Source organism: Odocoileus virginianus, chromosome 9 (assembly GCF_023699985.2).
Source record: "Odocoileus virginianus isolate 20LAN1187 ecotype Illinois chromosome 9, Ovbor_1.2, whole genome shotgun sequence".
NCBI classification, from domain to species: domain Eukaryota; kingdom Metazoa; phylum Chordata; class Mammalia; order Artiodactyla; family Cervidae; genus Odocoileus; species Odocoileus virginianus.
In genome coordinates this window covers 36,901,491-36,922,885 of record NC_069682.1, presented here as the reverse complement: position 1 = coordinate 36,922,885, position 21,395 = coordinate 36,901,491, and the positions used below count along the sequence as shown (strand labels likewise).

General features: G+C 44.9%; 1 protein-coding gene across 4 annotated transcripts in view; it reads left to right on the top strand.

Moving 5' to 3' along the window:
* RALGAPA2 (Ral GTPase activating protein catalytic subunit alpha 2) overlaps positions 1 to 21,395 on the top strand; it is a 269,834-nt gene that overhangs the window by 64,098 nt on the left and 184,341 nt on the right. For all 4 annotated transcript variants that reach the window (XM_070472230.1, XM_070472229.1, XM_020878409.2 and 1 more), the window contains exons 9-14: positions 297 to 496; positions 7,157 to 7,387; positions 11,464 to 11,631; positions 12,879 to 13,016; positions 15,805 to 15,953; positions 20,762 to 20,873. In XM_070472230.1, coding sequence (XP_070328331.1) covers positions 297 to 496; positions 7,157 to 7,387; positions 11,464 to 11,631; positions 12,879 to 13,016; positions 15,805 to 15,953; positions 20,762 to 20,873 — 998 coding nt within the window. The remainder of the gene's footprint in view (positions 1 to 296; positions 497 to 7,156; positions 7,388 to 11,463; positions 11,632 to 12,878; positions 13,017 to 15,804; positions 15,954 to 20,761; positions 20,874 to 21,395) is intronic.

The following is a 21,395-nucleotide window of genomic DNA, read 5'->3' as shown; positions in this document are numbered from 1 at the left end:
AAGCAACCAGATATATGTCTGTTTAATTAGAAATGGAAACATTCTTAGGGGTTATATGATGTTAAGAGTCACAAACCTGGGGACTTCCCTGGTGGTCCAGTGGTTAGGATTTCCCCTTCCAATGTGGAGGGTACAGGTTCAATCCATCGTTGGGGAACTAAGATCCCAGGTGCCTTGGCCAAAAAACTGAAACATAAAGCAGAAGCAATATTGTAACAGATTCCATAAAGACTTTAGAAATGGTCCCATTAAAAAAAAAAAGATTGGCTAACCTGATGTGTTCTCTTGTTCTGCAGACATCCCCCACCCGAGACCAAAGCCTGTGTATGTCACTACCGCTCGAGACAATGAGAGCATTTACAGCACAAAGATCCCATACATGGCAGCTCGTGTTGTCTTCATCAAGTGGATGGTGACTTTCTTTTTGGAAAAAAAGTATCTAACTGCAACACAGAACACTAAGAATGGAGTTGATGTATTGCCCAAAATCATTCAGGTATGTCATTCATTACTTTTTTACCTTTTAATTCTGATGTCTTAAGCCCTGCTAACACCAAAGTAATTGACTCTTAAGGCTGTTGGCTCTCACAGATTGCTGGCTATGGGGGCTCGGTTTCACTGGCTCCACCCTCTGTGATGCTGAGGTTTCAGAGGAAGCATAAGTTAGCACTCGCCGGGCTCTCTTGGCCTTGCCATGATGAGGCAACCGTGTGGCCTTTCCAGTAGGTGGCTGACGTGTGTGCTCCTGGCTCCCTCTCACCTCCCCTCCTTCACTCAGGCCCCAGTGACCTCTGAGCGCAGAACAGAGGGCCTCCCTGGCCTTGCTCATTCCAATCCAGGAAAGGTCCCCAGCAATCATGAGGTGGTCACGGAGAGGTCACCTGAGCCTGCCAGGTGCCCCCTGGGCTCTCGGGGAAGGGGTGGGTCAGCACCTCTGGATTTCATGTGGTCGCTGAGCCATGATGGGGTCCCCAGGACAGAAGGCAGCGTTTTCCGAGGCCTGGGTGAAGCCCTCTTCTCACGTGGGGGCTGTCTCCCTGGCCTTGGTTGGACGCATGGGGCTTTCCTGGCAGTTCTCGTGTTTTGGGCTTTTGTGCAGGCAGCGTGGGACACCTTGTAAAGTCAGAGTGGCCGCTGCTTGGAGGAGTCACAGTTTCGTGTGCTCTGATTTATTGGCTCCAAGGACAGGGCCAGGAAGTGTGATCCACTCAGTGCAGGCTGGCTGATGCTTTGCAGTCCCCAGACGGGTGATGTCGGGGCCCCGGGCTGGAGGGCACACCGCTCCTGCCCTTGCCGAGGGGTCCTCAGTCCTCTCTTGGTGGAGCACCCAGCGGGTCCAGAGCACAGGGTCCATAATAAGAACAACAAAAGACTCGCTAAAAGTGAAAAAAAAAAAACTTTAATTTCTGAATTTACAAATTTAGTACGTAAACTCAAAATGGTAATAGTCACTGCTAAATCCAAACAAAATGGATTTTCTGAAGCACTGTCACACAACACTGATTTAAAAAAAAAATCAGAGCTGGAACTCCGAAACTAATATTAATAGATAAGACCATAGGTGCAGACCTACTTTGCAGACATTGTGAGGGCAGAAGGAAAAAAGAACAGGACATAACAATTAAACCAAGAGTAAGGAAAGCTTACCTGAGCTAAAAAAAAAGTCATGCTTTAAACTGAAAGGGCCTGTGAGCCCCAGGAAGAATTAGCAAAACACACCAAACTAAACAGACATTTGACCTTCAGGGGTTAAAGGGAAAATGATACAGACTTCCAAACAGAAATGGCAGCTCTGTCAAAGGAATGACACTGAGATTAGCACTGAATACCTAATCTAATCTACAGCCCTGGGAGCCAGCGCAACCTGTTTGTCCCTTTCTCAAAATCTCACTTCATATCATGTACATCAGCACAGAGTCACATTGGTTTAAGGCCTAAGTTGATTTAAAGTCTAAGTATAAAAACAGAGTGATCAAGAACTTAGGAAAAAATCTAGGGGAAATGCATAAACTTGGGAAATGGTAGACCACCTTTGGTAGAGATGAAACCTACAAACCAAAGACTAAATGAGGTTTGACTTCGTTTTGAAAAACAGGAAAAAGATTTATTTGTCAAAAGATAACATAAAGCTAGGCCCAAGCAATAGACTGTGGAGAGTGTTTGTCTTGTTATACGGTTGTTAAAGCATTCATATCTCCACTGTAAGAAGAGCACCTATGAAAAGACATGAAGACAAACAAGCTGATTGAAAAATGGACGAAGGAGGTGAAAGGCAGGTCATAGAAGAGGAAATAAGCGTGGCCCTGGACCTCCCCAGCAGTCAGGGAAACACAGTTAGTTCTGAGCAGCTATGAGAGCCCTTTTTTCACCTATCAGGTAGACAAAATCGGAAAATTGCAAGTAGACAAAAATTTGTAGGAAACGTAAGCAATTCAGTGATACTCTGATAAACTTTTCGTTCATGACGTCTAATGTGGTTGTTCAGGCAATTCAAAACACTATCAGAGAAAGGATGTAACCTTTCTTCCCCGCCCAGTTTCAAAGTTTCAGAAAACTATCACCTGTGCTTATTGAAAATAAGTTGCTCCTTCTTAAAAAACACATTCGGATTATGAGAAGTCGCACGACTGGCATATTAACCACCACTTCCAGGTTCTAATTTTTTCCCTATTGGTTCTTCACACTTGTGAGTCATTTCCTTTTACTCTGCAGCTAAAGTGTCACAAGGTTCTGACCTCTGGAATCTGTTAGGAGGGTTTTATCACCCTAACAGAAGGAAAGGCGCCGGAGCTCAAATGCTGTTATCCATAAGAGAATATTCCACTCTCCTACAAGAGCAGCTGGAGATGCTGCTGCTGCGGCCATAGCTGTGGCCACATGTGCCCTGTTTCTCTCCTCCGCCCTTTCCCTCTGGCTCCTCCCTGACATTAGCAGCAGCGGCTGGGGCCCTCCTTCCTAGTTCACGTGTAGAGACACAGAGCCCTTCCCTTTAGTGTGAGCGGAACACTTTAGGTTACCTGCGTGCTCTTAGGAAGGAGCCAGGTGCTGATTGACTCAGGTCTGCAGCTGTGAACAGCTCTGGGTGGGGGTGGTGGTGACCAGCTTCCAGGAAGCAGAAGGCTCCCCTGGTGTTAGGGGCGGGTCAGCTCCCCCTGAGGCAGGTGCGGCTGCAGACCAGGGTGGGGTGGGAGTGGAGGCAGAGATCTAGGGGTTCCACGAGGGGGGAAGGGATACAGAGCAGTCACCATGCAGGTCCACGGCTCCTGTGCCCTGCACGTGGCCATGCCCAGACGTGGCCACTGCTGTGATCCAGGCTGCTCATACACTTCACAGTCAGCTGTTAATGTCAGTTTACTGCAGCCACTCTAGCTAATTTCCACAAATGCATTGTCTTACAACTCAGGAAGTCAGAGGGCCCAAATCCGTCTCAGTGGCTGAAGTCAGGGTGTCAGATGCTCTAGGGGAGGGTCAGTGTCTTCCCTGTCCGGCCTCCACAGCTACCTGTGTCCCCCTGGCCTGTGGCTCCTCATCCCATCATTTCTCCCTCTGTTTCCATCTGTGCATCATCTTCTCTGTGTCTGCTCCTCCTGCCTCCTTATGGATCCTGTGGTTACCTTGGGTCTACCCAGGTAATCCAGGGTACCCTCCCCCTCTCAGCATCCCAAATTTACTCAATCTGCTCAGTCCCCTCTGTCATGGAAGGCAGCACAGTCCTGGATTCCAGGAACTGGGGTGTGGACATCTTGGGGAGGGTGGTCATTATTCAGCCTCCCTGTCTCCTGTGCCCTCGTCTCTGCCTTACCCCTGTGTGTCCGTCTCCTCTCCTGTGTGTCTGCCTTGTGTTCCACTCCTCATTTACATTATGCAGGAGAGAAAGCAGTTTATACAATGGAATATTCAATTCTGGAGATGGAGTTGAAGGAATAAAAGCACCTATAATTCTATTAATCTCCTGAAAATATTTGTTTGGAATTTCAAATTTCAGGTGATTTTACATGTGTAAAGTGACCGTCACTGTCTCAGCCAGCTGATCCAGAACCTCTTTTCAAAGAATATACTGCTCATATCAAATCCCTTTAAAACAGTATTTTAAATTCTGCTTCCAAATAGGGTTCACACTTTCCACTACTACTATGTTAAAAGTCATGTGTGAGATGTTTTTTTGTGTGTGTGTGTTTTCCCAAAGTGAATTTACTTCCTTTTGAAACTAATACCCTTGACAGTATTTTTCACTGGAGAGGGAAGGGACTAACTCACTTACCCCTACGAGAATCTGGTTTGACCAGTGTTCTTGTTTGGTGGCATCATTCAGGCATCATTCATGGGAGAGAGAGAATACGGTTGCCTGGAAGTCCCATGCCACACTGGCAGCCGTGACCACCCATCCCCCTTTCAAATCTGAACGTCTTGCTGTGTCACCTTGGCCAGAAGTGTTTCCAGTGAACTATGATTTATTCTTTGGTGTATCATGTTAGTGTGAGATAAAAGTGCTTCAACCTGCATTAGAGAAAGCAGAGTAGTGAATTTAAAAATTTCAGCAGCACATTAATTAAACATTAAGACATTAAGAGGAGGATTTCTTTGGTGGTACGGTGGATAGGAATCTGCCTGCCAATGCAAGGGACATGGGTTCGATCCCTGGTCTGGGAAGATCCCACATGCCTCGGAGCAACTAAGCCTGTGCACCACTACTTCTGAGCCCAGGCTCTATAGAGTCCAGAAGCCACAGCTCCTGAGCCCTCAATTGTTGAAGCTCACAGGCCCTAGAGCCTGTGCTCTGCAACAAGAGAAGCACCCTTAGTGAGAAGCCTGCCCACCACAACAAAGAGTAGCCCCTGGTCACTGCAGCTAGAGAAAGCCAGTGCATAGCAACAAAGATCCAACACAATCAAAAATAAAATTAATTAATTAATTAAAACCCAAAGAAGTTTATGAGGAAGTGAGAAAAAAAAAAGTTTGAGATGCTGAGACAGTTGATCGTACTTATTTGTATGCTAACTCTTTAGTTACACTGTTAAAGAGCCACTTGAATTCTGACCCGGCCCTACCATGATGATTCACGGGCTGTGAGTTTCCCGATACTTGTATCTCATGGGGTGAACAGTTAAAAAAATGAATCACACAAATCGACACGCCTGTGGGAGTCCATGTATCATGCAGACCCACCTGTCTGTTGACGGCCGCACACGGGTGCCCTGTGTTCTTGTATCTACCAAGGCGGGAGTGGGCTGCCCTCAGCCAGCTGGGCCAACTGTGATGGGGAATTGAGCGGCATCAGTCTTCACCAGCAGGATGGCAGCTGCATCCTCGTTTGACACCTGCATTGTGGGTGTCCTCAGCCAGTCTTACCCTGAGGGTGAGCAACTCACAGTATGAACTGAAGGTTGAGAGGAAACCGGGGTGGGGAGGGGAAAGACTGAGTGGAAGCCTGTATCATGCATTTTTCTGAACCTTGGCAGCACAGGCCTGGTCTAAGCGGACCATATACTTGTTTCACTGGTTAAGCCTTCCATCTTATGCCAAAGAAGCAAAAATCACCTTTGCATTTACCACTGGAATCAACTAATACTAACAATAGCTGAGAATTCCAGCTTCATTGTAGTGGGCAGAAAATGGACCTCTGTCTGTAGTTAGTTTTTATTCATGCTCTTACTGTTACTCTTCATGAAAGAGGCAAGGAACGAATAGTCTTAAATTACTAGTTTGTTTTCACTCTCGTCACTTATTATCATTATAAATGTCTTAACAACATGCAGATTTTTTTTTTGGAAAGCAGCGTTTTGCTGGTGTGGGCTAGAGGAGGCTGGGAAAAGCATTGTTTTTTCAAGAGAAGTAGTTTTCAGTTTATGGTATGATGGGAAATTCATCTGTGATATCATTAGGTTCTATTTGGATCACGGAGCTCAGTTTTCAAAAACAGTTTGGTGCCTTTGAATGTAATTCTTTAGTACATTATTTTAGTTCTCTAATTGTCATAGAATCTGTTATCTAATGACCTCAAAACATGTGACTTCAAACACCCCTTTCACCATATTATTTATTTCCCTTTTTGGCTCAGGAATTTGGGTGAGATTTGGTTGGACAATTTTGGGGCTTCATGTGGCGTTAGCTGAAGTCAGTGGGTGGTGGTCTTCAGCTGGTGGCTGGTTGGTTAAGAGGGTCCGGAATGACTTTAGAGCCTGCTACTCTGGTGGGTGCAGGGGGCGGGTTGGGCTCCACTGGCCTCCCTTTCTATATAACTCCTCTTGCAAGGCAGTCGTACTTCTTTTCTGGCCGCTCAAGACTCCAAGAGCAAATGTTCCCCGAGATGCTAAGTGGGAGCCCTCAGCCTTCTGGGTCCCCTCCACCCTTCCCCTCTGCTGGCTAACTCAGCCCCCCAGCCCGTGGGGATCAAGGGGACACAGCCTTCCCATCTCTGCAGAGGGTGTGTCAGAGAATTTGTGGCTGTTTTTAATTTGCTACATAAGGATGTGTAATTATTTTTGTTTTTTAGCCTGTAGGGGAAATAAAAGTTATTGATCAAAAACTCACAGGTTATTGATCCATAAGAGACATTAGACTTAATCCAGCCACCATGCTTTACAGATCAAAAATATATGTATGTCAAAAAAAATAATGTATGTCAGTAAAAATGAGCAAAGTTTTATTTTTCTATGCAAATTTTTATTTTCTATGGATTGACCCATCAAAAAGATGAAATAATTTCTACAGAGTTGCTTGCTGCACAGTGTCACAGGGCCTTTGATAAACCACACAAGCTTAATAGCCCAGGCATGAGGAGAAAAATTGCTATCAATATAATTGTCTATTCATTTTCTCTAGAGATTACTATTTGAATATCCTCTTTTTTTTTAAACTGTCCTTAGTAGCTGCTGAAATAACAATTTTGTACTACTTGTTTCTTGTCACTTCTTGTGAAAAATATTCACAGTTGGTAGAATTTTAGTGGTATTTGGGTTACATATTTTTGACACAAAAGAATAATAGTGTAATTTACTAAAATGAAGCAAAATTTCACATATGTTGTGTTTGGAGGAGATCTTTAATTCTGGGGGAAATGAGCGCACCATACCCGGAGCTCCCCGAAAACAAGGCGAGTCTTCAGCCTGGCCCGGTGTCTTGGAGGATCGCTCAGGAGGGGGGCCCTTTCTTGCAGACCGTCGGGGGAGGCACTGCAGTGCCGGAGCGGGCGCCGGAGCCAGACGCTGGCGGCGTGGCGGAGCAGGACCGAGGCCACGCGGATGGGAGCACCCTGTCCGAGCGCCGGCTCAGCAGTTGCAGCCTGTGCGGCATTGAGGAGGAGCACCGCGCGGTGTATGACATGGTCCAGCGCATCCTGCTGTCCACCCGCGGCTATGTCAACTTCGTGAACGAGGTGTTCCGCCAGGTGAGAGCGTGCGCGCGCGCGTGTGTGTGCATTTGTGTGTGTGTGGGGGGGGTGGGGGGTGGTGTGCAGGGGTAGGTCACAAAGCTCAAGAGGTTTCTGTCTTTGTTCTGTTACTCATAATACTCCAAGGAATACAACTGACAAGTTGGGCTCAGTTACAGAACTCCATAATGATTTCTTTCATCCCACTTTTAAGGTCTCACATGGAGGGTTGGCATTTGAACATTTTGGTCATTTTTAATGATGTTTTCAAGATTTCTGGGAGAAATATCAATAACCTCAGATATGCAGATGACACCACCCTAATGGCAGAAAGTGAAATGGAACTAAAGAGCTTCTTGATGAAGGTGAAAGAGAAGAGTGGAAAAGCTGGCTTAAAGCTCCACATTCAAAAAACTAAGATCCTGGGATCCAGTCCCATCACTTCATGGCAAATAGATGGGGAAACAATGGAAACAGTGACAGGCTATTATTTTGGGCTCCAAAATCACTACAGTTGGTGACTGTAGTTACGAAATTAAAAGATGCTTGCTCCTTGGAGGAAAAGCTATGAAAAACCTAGATCACATATTAAGAAGCAGAGACATCACTTTGCCAACAAAGGTCTGTATAGTCGAAGCTATGATTTCTCCAGTAGTCATGTACTGATGTGAGAGTTGGATCATAAAGAAGGCTGAGTGATGAAGAATTGATGCTTTCGAATTGTGGTGCTGGAGAAGACTCGAGAGTCCCTTGGACTGCAAAGAGATCAAACCAGTCAATCCTAAAGGATGTCAGTCCTGAATATTCATTGGAAGGACTGATCCTGAAGCTCCAATACTTTGGCCACCTGATGGGAAGAGCCAGCTCACTGGAAAAGACCCTGTTGCTGGGAAAGATTGAAGGCGGGAGGAGAAGGGGATGACAGAGGATGAGATGGCTGGATGGTATCATCAACTCGATGGACATGAGTTCGAGCAAACTGTGGGAGATAGTGAAGGACAGGGAGGCCTGGCGTGCTACAGTCCATGGGATCCCAAAGAGTTAGACACGACCGAACAACAACAGTGTTGTTTTTATGATTTGATTTTGGAAAATTCCTACATGGGGTGGGACAATTCTATATTTGAACAAAATCACCCCCTCAAATACCCTGTGTTTCCATAGCAAATTTTAAGCCCAGAGGGAGGCAGGGGGATAACTGCTTCTGAATCCCCGGCAGCATGTGAGCATACGAGAATTGTTGCGTGGCTGAAGGCACTCAGTCTGCAAGCTCCTGCAGACAGTTGGACTTTGCCTGCAAAGGCCTCTTGCAGCACCTCTGATAAGAGTATTTATGGCCTAAGAGGAAAAAGGAGACTAGGGAGGGGATTAAGAGGAAAGAAGGGAGCAGAGGTCAAGATGTTGAAATAACAGACCTTTGGGGAAAGCTGAATTGATGTGGTCAGTCCCAGAAGGCCTAAGATTGAGAGCAGCGGTCAGCACATTTTAATAGAGTTAAGGATCAAATAGTAAGCATCTTCGGTTTTGTTTTCACAGAAGCTCTGCTTTGTACTGAGAGAGCAACCAGGGACAGCACGGACCAAGCCCGTACAGGAGCACGCCCGTGTTCCTGTAAAACCTTATTCACAAAAATCAAGCAGCAGACGGGATTTAGGTTGTGTATCATAGTTCCACAGCTGATCATGATCTATAGCAATGTTTGAAACCCTTGGGTGCAAATACTTAACACCAGATATCATTGACAAAGCCTTTAAATATTGCACTAGAGATAAGTGCTAAATTGATGTGGTTTTACCTGTATTGTGTATTTACTTATTTATTATACCCATAGCTTCATCCACATCCATTATTGGCATTCCACTCCTGGAAATAGTGTGTTCTAAGTTCTCAATTTAATCCAAATCCCAAATTCAATCTAAATTCACTTTTGAAGTAGCTTGAGTCATTGAGGTTAGCTGCAGACTACTTATGACTAAAGTAATGAGACATCTTTGTGCTATGAAACTTAAAAACATTTACATTTTATAGTTGTTCTTAAATTTAACTTGGAAACTTCTATGTGAAATTTCAAATATGGTTATTATGGTTTGTTAAAATACTGACATAGAGACATTTGGGAAAAGGGGCCTGGATTTTCACTTTGTATTCTGTTGCCCTCTCTTGGTCAGTGATGAATTTTTTTTTTTTTTTACACAAGACAAAATGTGACTTCTTTCATAATAATTCCTTTTTCAATTTTAAATTATTGAGAGACTAAGCCTAAACTATTTTAAACTATTAAAGTTTAAAAAATACATTCATTCAAGAAGTGCACATTCTCAGTATGGAGTTAGTGTGTGTGTGTGTGTGTGTGTGTGTGTGTGTGTAACAGAACAGTGCAAGGGGCAGGTTAGATGTCCAGACACGTGATGTGGAACAGATACCCATGAGGACCACTGCGAGCTGGGTGACTCTTACCTGAAAATATTTTGCTTTTATTTCTGAAGTACATTTTTGTGGATGTCAAATTCTACTTTGGCAGGTGTTTTCTTTCTGCCCATTGAATATTTTGTTCCATTGTCTCTTGGCTTTCATTGTTTCTTTGAGAAGTTATGTCAAGTCATGTGGTTATTCTTTTGGCGGAAATGTGTCTTTTCCCCTCTGGCTCCTTTTAAGATTTTCAGGTTGTCTTTGGTTCTCAGCAGTCTTAGTGTAATATACTTTGAAAGTATCCTGCTTGTGTTTCTTTGTGATTCTTGAATTTGTGAATTGATACGTTTTATCAGTTTTGGCAAAATTCTTAGTAATTCTTTCTTCAAATATTGTTTCTGCCACTTTTTACTAACTCTTTCTTTCTGCATCTCCGGGATGGAAAGGATAACCTTTTCCTCACGTCTCCTGCCTTACATCTTACCGTGGAACCACTGTGCTTCCTGTCTCAGTGTGCTTCCTTCTGGATGTTTTCATCTGATTTTTCTTCCAGCTTTCTCTTCAGCCATATCCAGCCTATTGTCAGCCATTTACACTGGATCTTTAATTTTGCTTATTTTACTTTTCAATCTCACGTGGATCTTTTTCTGATGCTTTAGCTCTCCTATATGTTTAAATTATTATTTATTTTTGTTATGGTTTGGCTAATGTTTACTTCTTTTTGCATACTTCTGACTTTTTAATTAATATGCTGCGTTTCATATTAACTAGACCGTGTGAATAATTTTGGTGGTACTGAGATCTATAATTTTGTTTTCCTCCAGAAAGAATTTATATTAATACTTGCTTTCTGGGAGAAAGGTAACATTGTATACCTTGATATTGAATTTTAGTTACACAGTTGTCTACATTTGGATTCTGATCACATTAAAATCAGGATTCTTATATGCAAATGTGTAAGGGGATTCTTTAATGTTGTTAAGTTCACAGAGGGAATTCGCTGGCGATCCAGTGGTCAGGACTCCACGCTTCCACTGTAGGGGACATGGGTTCAGTCCCTGGTTGGGGAAATCAAATCCCACAAGCTTTGCCATGCAGCCAGAAGGAAAAGTTTGCAAAAGTATGTACAGTGCTGCAACCAGCCAGTTGGACAACTGACTCTCAAAAAAGGAAGGGAGGGAGAGAGGAAGGAAGGAAGGAAGGAAGGAAAAGGGAGAAAGAGAAAGGAAAGAGAAAGCCCCCCCCCCCAAAAAAAACACAAAGAAAAGAAAAGCCCTGGTTAAAGTTAAATTTGCCAACTTTTGTGGTGTCACTGCTCCCACTGTGGCCAATTCAAGTCACCAACATGATGTCATTGAACATGAACTCGTGAAGAGACATGACAACTGGCTATACTATTATGTGTATTATTGCGTCATCTGTTGCTGATTCATTGGTATGCATTTTGGTTATTTTATGCAATAATTGTTCAGAATATAGACGTTATTTTAACATTGCACTTTGTTTTCTGGCCCAGTTATACAATTGTCTGTTTCCCCCCGCCAGTTTCCTGTGCACAAAAACATGTGGCCCTGTGTAGTCTGTTTCAAAAGAAAGTCTGAAATTGGTGATAGCCCATGGAAATGTCTGTTGGACTCATTGGTGACCCAAACTTGTGTTAAAGGGAGTTTCTGTTATCATTTTAGGCATTTTTGTTGCCTTCGTGTGACATAGCCGTAACCAGAAAAGTAGTTCAAGTGTACAGAAAGTGGATCCTGCAGGACAAACCTGTCTTCATGGAGGAACCAGACATAAAAGAAGCTGCCCAAGAAGATGCTGAAAAATTAGGATTTTCAGAGACTGATAACAAGCAGGTAATCTTTCATCACTTGTCTGAGTTGGCAGCATCTTATTTTAGCAAAATCTTCCTGCTCAGTCAGGGGCCATAGTCAGTATGACACAGGCAGACTGTTCCTTTGTTGTCAACTCTGATGCTCTCAGGGAGGCTGCCTCCGTGCTGTCTCCAGGGTCCTCCACCACCTCCTAACCTCAGGCTCGGCCACGTGTGCATGGCAGCTTCTTCCTTCATTATCGCAGAAGAATCTTTGAAGAAGTCAGTATGCTTTGCATGTCTCTATTGAAGACTAAAAGCATCACTGCCTTACTGTTGATATGCTTAAATAAATAGTATTCACTAAACTGGGCTTCCCAAATGGTGCTAGTGATAAAGCACCTACCTGCCACTGGAGGAAGCATAAGAAACGCGGGTTCAATCCCTGGGTTGGGGAGATCCCCTGGAGGAGGGCATGGCAACCCACTCCAGTATTCTTGCCTGGTGAATCCCATGGACAGAGGAGCCTGGAGGGTTACAGTCCATGGGGTTGCAAAGAATCAGACACAACTGAAGTGACTAAGCACGCATGCACGCATTTGTTAAACTAAATTTAGAACGTTTTGGAGACTTTCCTTGTACGGCAGTCCATATCAGCAGCAGCTCAATGTGACAGACTTGAAAGGATGAACCCAATGTTCAGTCTCCCCTGGGAGCCTTGTTGCAGGGCTAGGTGGTGTCCTTGGATGGGGGTGCTGGCAAGGTGGACCTTTCACTCCACGTTAGATAAAGATACAGATGGGATAAACCCAAAATGATAGAGTGGGCCTCTGCTTGATGCACAGAAGAAACTTAGGTTGTACATAGATTTCTGGCATGCTATTTTGACATCTAGTCTGATAATTATTTCTAAAAGTGAATGTTGCCATGGCAATTAACACCAAGCATTAAAAAAATACTTATAACCAAAGGTATATCACTTTTCAACATCTATATTAATTCCACAATTTGATTTTTTTTCAATATTGGTGAAATGATTTTCACAACTAGTCATGAGGTCAAAGCAAATCAACAGTCAGGTTCATTCAGTCACTGGACAAACAGTATCTATTTCTTTAGCACATACTGAGCACTCAGTGCTATTTTAGATGATGGATGTACAATGGTGAACGCAGTGGAATAGAGGCATGCATGTAAAACCTGTAATCTCATGAATTCTTATGAATGTAAGGAATTAAATACGTGACCTGTCCTTTTCTCACTCTGCTGACTGACTGTTGTCCTCCAAAGACCTCTTCTGAAGGTTCTGGCCACAAGCGGTCTTCCAGTTGGGGACGGTCTTACTCCTTCACCAGTGCCATGAGCAGAGGGTGTGTGACGGAAGAGGAGAATAAGAACGTGAAGGCCGGGGCCCAGGCAACGCTGCAGGTACACGCCGGCCACAGATGGAAGGGCCCCCAGCGGAGTCAGTTTGAAGGTTTTGTTTATTGGGGGTAACGTCATTATAAAGCTTGGTGATTGTCCTAGCTATGGATGAGTAAACAGCCCTTGAATTCTCATCCTTAATTTTCTTCCTGATTACCCACCTTCAATTTGTAAAGTTTTTTTTTTTTTTTTTTTTTTTTAGTCAAAGGAGACATCTGAACTGATTACAGTTTTCTGAAAGGGGTTGTTATACAGTGAATGCAAAATGACTGAGATTTAAACTCAGTGACTGAGATTAAAAAAAATGACTGAGATGAAAAAGTAGAGAGTTACCTTAGAGAAGGGAATGGCAACCCACTCTGGTATTCTTGCCTGGAGAGTCCCATTGACAGAGGAGCCTGACGGGCTACAGTCCATGGGGTCACAAGGAGTTGGACACAACTGAGCAGTTACCTGGATTCTAATTTGTAAGACAAGCTTGGTGATTATGTAATAAGTTATATGCATCTTAAAAATTGCCTATGTTTATGAAGAATGCGGATTAATGCTGTGATTTTTAGACATTTATCTGAATAAATATATGAACTAGCACCAATACCATTTGGGAACACTGGCAAGAGCAACTTTGCCTATCACTGAGTCTCCCCAGACTTGGAGACTTTATCCCAAAAATAGGGATTGGGGCATTATCTCTCAGGTCCCATCCAGTTTGAAGGTTGTCAGAAGTATAAGTGAAAACACAGGGTCACTCTCTTTTCCCTGCTCCCTGGCCCCCCACCCTCCTCTCTATATCCGCATTCAGCTGTCCAGTTAAGCCTCCCACGCAAAGGCCAGGCGTAGGGTCTGGGGAAGGTAGGCATGGATGTGGCGTGATGGTACCCAGTTTTCAGTGATGCTGTGCTTGTCATCTGTCTCTTGAGAGGATTCCTTGTCATGGGATCCTTTTGGTTTTCAAGTTAATTAGCAGTTTCATATACTGTAATTACGGGTCTTCCCTGGTAACTCAGCTGGTAAAGAATCTGCCGGCAGTGCTGTAGACCCTGGTTCAGTTCCTGGGTCGGGAAGATCCCCCACAGAAGGGATAAGCTCCCCACACCAGTATTCTTGGGCTTCTCTGCTGGCTCAGATGGTAAAGAATCTGTCTGCAATGCAGGAGACCTGGGTTCAATCCCTGGGGTGGGAAGATCCCCTGGAGGGGGGCATGGCAACCCACTCCAGTATTCTTGCCTGGAGAATCCTGTGGACAGAGGAGCCTGGCGAGCTACAGTCCATGGGGTTGCAAAGAGTTGGACACGACTGAGTGACTAAGCACAGCATACAGCACTTACTGTAACTGATGGATTTTCTGCTTTTTCATTGAAATTTGGCAAACAATCTGAAATTAGCTTTTAAAAAACCAAGATGATTTTGCTTGAATAGCTTCAGAGAACGTTGGCTCAGCCCATCAATCTCTGTGCACCCACTGGAGGAAGCTCACAGGAGTCCCTATCCTGCCCCTTCCTTCCAGCTCACTGCCCAGTTGCCATGGTTAGCCATCCCGCAGTCAGCCCATAGGGTTGCAAGCGCCTATTTTTTTCCCTCAGTTCAGGTGAGTTGTTTCTTTTCTAGAAGAAGTGACATCTATTTATATGAACCAGGAAAAATATTTCAACTTGAAAATTTTTTTCAGTTGGGGTTTAAACAGCTGTTTTTGTTCTCATTTCATCAAGTACCTTGGTCCTTGACTTGGTTAATTAGGAAAAAGCAGCCAATTGGAAGTTTGATAAGAAGAGACTGTTTTATAGTTGCTTTTGACAAGTACAATTTGGATATATTAGTTTTGTTGATTTATTTTTTTCCCTAACTGATGCTAACATGGTAATAAATACTCAAGGAGCTGGCATTTTTTAATGTGGACCATTTTTTAAAAAAAGTCTTTACTGAATTTGTTATAATATTGCCTCTCTTTTTTTAATGTTTCAGTTTTTTTACCTCAAGGCATGTGGGATTTTAGCTCCCCAACCAGGGATTGATCCCACACCCCCTGCATTAGAAAGTGAAGTCTTAACTAGTGGACTGCCATGGAAGTCCCTAGCTTGCATTTTTGATGTTTTTTTTAAAAAGTGAAATTAAAGAAGTATAATATATGAAGACTTCTCACTTTGGAATTTGCAAAGGTTTAAAATTCAATCAAGAAGCCAAATACATGAATTATAAAAGATACGTATTGCAATATACCATCTATGGCACACTTTAAAAAAAAAAAAATATTGTCACTCAGACTGCTATAGTTTGTAAGTCTAAAGGTTCTTTGCTTTCTTTTTTCTTATGTGAAGGCTAGTAAATTCTTCACAATTGGCTGTTACCATCTGTTATCAACTGTTATAGTGCTTATATTGTGATTCTTCCTAGAAGATCATGATACATTTTTAATCTCACCACCTGGGAGCCCTAAGTGATAGCAGTTATTTTTCTGGACAAGGTCTTCCAGATGTCAGTATTAAGTCCATTCTAAGGGGTGAACTGTGTGTTCTAAGGGGTGAACTGAGGCTTTCCGGGTGGCACAGTGGTAAAGAATCCATCCACCTGCCAGTGCAGAGATACAGGAGACGTGAGTTTGATCCTTGGGTCAGGAAGATCCCCTAGAGAAAGAAGTGGCAACCCACGCCAGTATTCTGCCTGGGAAATCCCATGGACAGAGGAGCCTGGGGGGTTATAGTCCATGGAGTTGCAAGAATCAGGCACTACTGAGCACACACACACCAAAATCTGTCTACTTGTGTTTCCTCACATGACACTTGTTGGTTTTAAGGTATTTCTGACAAATGCTGCAAACGTCTTTTTGCTGGAGCCATGTGTGGAGGTTCCCATGCTCTTGAAGGAGCAAGTTGATGCCTGCAAAGCTGTTCTGATTATTTTTAGGCGCATGATAATGGAGCTGACAATGAATAAAAAGACCTGGTGAGTGTATTTTCAATGAATTAATATCGTAAAACAGATGTTTCTGTTTTCAATGCAATAATTAAAAATGTGAAAGCCTCCACTTATTAAATAGCTTTACAAAGAGAACCATGAGATAGTAATCAGTCTTTTGTAACATTTTGGTGAAATATGAAGGTAAGTATCCAGTACTTTGATAGTTCATTTGTTTTCATTATTGGTTTTTTAAATAAAAAAAAAATTCTCAAATTAAGAGTAAGCTGTCCTATGATGAAATAGCAGATTCTTAACTGTCATCAAGCAAGTTTCCTACAAAAGCAGTAACTTGTTGATAATATCATAATCCATAATCCCAGGAGGGTTGGCTAATTGCTCCAAAACACTTTTAAGCTGATTTTATTGCTGTAAAGTTGAAGTTTTAAATTCATTTTGGAGAAATGATGGATTTAAGTGATACATTATCAGAGTGCACTCAAATGCAGTGGCATCGTGAAATACGCTCATGTGAAATGTTTTCTTCCTGCTGGCTGGTTTTTTGTTTGGTGTCTTTGTGTTGATGATACCCCAGAGGTAAGCAGTGCATGAGAGTTTCCTATGAGGGGTGTCTGTGCATCCCTCCAGCCCATGGGGTGCTCCTGGGGTTCTCAGCTCAGACAATAGCCTTGGAGCCCATCACCCCTTCCTCTTCCCTCCTGTGTGAGGAGGGTAGCTCGTAGTAATACTTCTGCTTCTTCAGTCCAGTCCTTGCAACTCTCCCGCCCAGGCAGTGCCCCCCTGCCGCCTGCCTGGCCGCATTCAGCATCCTCCCAATCCGTCAGACCCCTAGGGGGCACCTGCTCCCCCAGAAGTGCTCGGGGTCCCGATTACCGGCCTGTGGTCTGGATGATGGAGCCGGTGCTCAGGGAGCCATGGGAGGGTCTGTCTGGGGAAACCACAGGGATGCGGCAGGACTGAGCCGGCAGGACCTCCAGGGTATCAGATCCAGCCCTTCTCTTTCTCAGGGGAGGAAGCCAACTGGGCAGAACGTTCACAAATTCAGGAAACCCCAGTGTCAAAAAAGGATCATTCAAAGCTGTACCTTCTGGGCTCATCTTTCCTAGACTTTTAAACTTTTAAACCGAGAAGCCATCGTTAAAACATTATAGGGGTGAGCAAGGCGATTTTAACAAGAGTTCACAGCTGTGTCAGTGATGAAATTATGAGCGATGCTGACAGCTTTCAGCTCAAATGCCTGCCCCTTCGACCAACTGTATCAAGTGTTTTTGATGCTTTTCTCTCCTTTGAAAACTCTTATGAGTTCTGTGTACCAGTGTATCAGTAATATTTTGGTATTTTTGACCGTCTTTTTGAGGGTGTAGGAAATAAAGTGAAACAACTCTCTGTTTCTTTTTATTTTTTTAACTCTCTGTTTCTTTAATAATTCAACGATTTCCAGATAAAAGTATTTTAAAAAGTCAAAACATTGGTATAGATGAAAATACTAAGAAAAAGTTCACAGAGTATAGCCTGGGATGTGATCGGTTCCCCCAGCTGCAGACCCTCCTGTGTGTTGAAGCACCAGATAAGCCCTGAATTCCCTCCCACCATTCTTTCATCCAGTAAATAACTTGGGTGCTTTCTCCTCTGAGGATGGAGGGTGAACTCAACAGACCAGGTCCCTGCCCCTTGAGAGGCCTCGGTCCTCATGGGCCTGAGAGATGTGAGGAACCCAGGGGCCAGGTTAGGCGGGTCCAGCAGTGGAGCTGGGGTGGGCAGCGTGGAGGCCTCTCTGAGTGGCGCTGGGAAGGAAGAACATCCCCACGGGGAGGAATTGCAGGTCACAGGCTTGGTGGATCCCGGGCAGGATGAGACGGCAGCCAGTGTGGTGAGGCAGATGCTGGGCAGTGGGCAAGTGGGAGGGGGCAGCCGGTGCCCAGGGCCCTCGGGCTGCAGGGAGGCCCCTGCCACCTCCGCCTGTGTGCGAGAATGTGACACCACCCGATGTATGTGTCTGCCACGGGAAGGAGAGATAGCGCGTGGAGCCCAGCCTCTGTGGCCCAGACCAGGCTGTAGCCTGGGAGGTGCTGGGAAGTGACTCCGAAAGAGGGGACAGCTTGTGTGGGGCCGGGCAGGTGTGTGAAGAGATGAGGAAGAAGTAGGAAACGAAGACAGGAAGAGCTGCCCACCCGCGCCCCCCACCCCCAGCCCACCTCTGCCAGTGTTTCACAAAACACAGAGGAGCAAGCGGAAGTCAGAGCTGTGAGCAAAGAATTTGCCAAACCAGAGGTCATTTTGCACCCACATTCTCTTCCAGAAGACTCTGTGTGGGAATGTTGTGGTTCCCAAGTTTTCTTAGGTTCAGAGGTTAAACCTGTCCCCGTGTCCGTGTCCGTGTCAGTCTAAGCCTCCGTCAGGACTGTTTTTGATAGCAGTGACTGGGACTGGGGTTTCATTGGAAAGTTACTATGTTTCTTATTTTCAGTTTTCTGGATGGTGTGTAAGGGGCTCTTTTTCTTTCTCTTGAGCATCACAGAAGGCACACAGGCAGAGCTGACCCTGGGTGCAGCGCTCCAGCTGTGACTGGGCCCTGGGGACCCTGGACAGGGTGGGTCACAGGCTGTCCCCAGCCCTGCAGCATTTCTTCCCTCGTCCTCATCAAAGACGCCAGCTGCTCCAGGAGTGTGTGCATAGGCCCCCCTGACCCCAGAGCTCTTCTCCTGAGCCTGCAAGGTCCCTGGACTGGGACCAAGTGGGCAGGCTCAGTAGAGCAGAAGGGAAATGGGTGCCTACAGAGACTGGGATGGGAGTCAGACAGGGTCACCCACAGGAGGGCAGGAGACTCTAGAGTAGCTGAGTGGGATCCAGCACGGTGTTCAGAGAAAACACTGTTTCGACATGCAGAAATGTGAGAGCGGTCTAAAGGAACCGAGATTTGAGATCTCATTATCTGACCTGGACCGATTCTTGGTTTTATCACGGATGAGGAGAAAGTTCCAAGGATAAACAAATGATTCATGCACAAGACCTTGAACAAGTAGTTAAAGGGACCTGGTGATTTCTCTCCCTTATGCAGACGATAACCTGCTCTCTGTTTCCACGGCACCTGGGGAAACACAGCTATAAGAGAAAAACGTCCTCTGGCTGTGCGAAAGAATTTGTCACCGTATCACAGAGTTGGACCACAAAGAAAGCTGAGAGCCAAAGAATTGATGCTTTTGAACTGTGGTGCTGGAGAAGACTCTTGAGAGTCCCTTGGACTGCAAGGAGATCAAACCAGTCCATCTAAAGGATATCAGTCCTGAATATTCATTGGAAGGACTGATGCTGAAGCTCCAATACTTTGGCACCTGCTGTGAAGAATTGAATTGTTGGAAAAGGCCCTGATGCTGGGGAAGATTGAGGGCAGGAGGAGAAGGGGACGACAGAGGATGAGATGGTTGGATGGCATCACTGACTCGATGGACATGAGTTTGAGCAAGCTCCGGGAGTTGGTGAAGGACTGGGAAGCCTGGTGTGCTACAGTCCATGGTGTCATGAAGATACAACTGAGTGACTGAACAGCAACAGAGGGCCAGGATAAATGACTGCATGATATGGAAAGGAAATGCATGGGCTTTCTTCCCTGAAGACCGCTGCCTATGCAGAGTTCTATCTTGGGAAGCCTGGCATGCCGCAGTCCGTGGGATCAGGAAGACATGACTTAGCAACTGAACAACAACAGCAATCACAATGGGAGGTGTTATTTCCTGTCCCTAGTGTTTTGTACTCTTTAAAGGCCTTTCACAGAAAACCCCCTTCTGCGTGGAGTGCTGTGATGGAGGTGTGGTGACCACAGTCTTCAGCGGTAGAGGTGGGCAGTGCTGTGCACAGTCGCAGTCTTCCAGGCAGAAAGCTCCACGGCCTGAGCACCCAGGGGTGACCTTTCCCAACCCTCCTTCCTACCTGTGGGTGTGCTGTGGGGCTTGGCCACCTGACACAGCCGGCTGCAGCCCTCCCTGGAAAGTCCACATTATTTTCCGTCACAATGAGAGATAGGCAGACCTCTCAGGTTAGGTAAAATCATGGATGTGAAAATGTAAGAGTGCTGCGTAAGTTCACCTAAGCACAGCTCTCCGCTGAGTGCCTTCGAGGGCCGATATAGCTGGAGAAACAGCCTCACCCCCATTTTTCCAAGGGGAGGGAGTCAGGCTGGGGTGAGACCCTTGTGGTCCTATCTATTGATTTGGGCATAGGAGGCATACTTATTGAACCATGGTGACTTAAAGTAGTTTATTTTGAAAAGTATGGTGTTCATTCTGTAACTGGCATTCAGATACTTTTGAATTCACTTCAGTTCAGTTCAGTCGCTCAGTCATGTACAACTCTTTGCGACCCCATGGACTGCAGCACGCCAGGCTTCCCTGTCCATCACCAACTCCTGGAGCCTACTCAGACTCATGTCCATCGTGTCGGTGATGCCATCCAACCATCTCATCCTCTGTCGTCCCCTTCTCCTCCTGCCTTTAACCTTTCTCAGCATCAGGGTCTTTTCCAATGAGTCGGGTCTTTGCATCAAGTGGTCAGAGTATTGGAGTTTCAGCTTCAGCATCAGTCCTTCCAGTGAATATTCAGGACTGATATCCTTTAGGGTGGACTGGTTGAATCTCCTTGCAGTCCAGGGGACTCTCAAGAGTCTTCTCCAGCACCACAGTTCAAAAGCATCGATTCTTTAGCGCCCAGCTTTCTTTATACTTTTAAATAATGTGTAATTATCCATTTTGCTGAATTCTTATGAGAATTTCATGTACCTATACGTGTAAGTGCTTTGGAGGTGTGATTAATAACATGAACTTTTATTTTGGGTGGCCCAGGGAACAGATGTTGCAAATACTGCTCAGGATAACAGAAGCTGTCCTGCAGAAGCCAAAGGATAAACAAATCAAGGACTTGTTTGCCCAGAGCTTGGCAGGGTTACTGTTTAGGGTAAGTCTGTTTGTTTGTTTTTTTAATTAAAACACTGCAAATGTAAGAAGTGAATTGGATTTTTTCAGCAAATCAGTTTTAATTATTGAGAATTTCGAGAGTAAAATTGGACTGCCTTTAAAATGTTTCTAGAAATATAACTAGAAAATTTCCTTCTTGAATGTTCTCTTGAGGGTTGTAATCAGGCTTTATGATTAGTGCTGGGCCTTTAGGCCTTCCCACCTTTCTGCCATCTGCTTCCTCCTTTGATTTACTTAAGGTTGCTAGAAGTTAGGAAGACAACAGTGCTGATGGTCTTGGTCTTGGGCTAGGTAGATTTGAAGAGGTGCAGGATGGACAGAGCACGGGTGTGTGGGTAGGATGGAGACATTCAGATAGGAATGCAGGTGTGAGGGCTATCAGAGTGCTTAGCGATTGTGTTTAAAGCCGCAGGACTGAGTGGGATCACCTGGGGAGAGGGGATGTGTCAGAGAGAAAGAAGGCCATCTCCTTGATGGTGGAGGTGAAGGGTGGCACCCACAG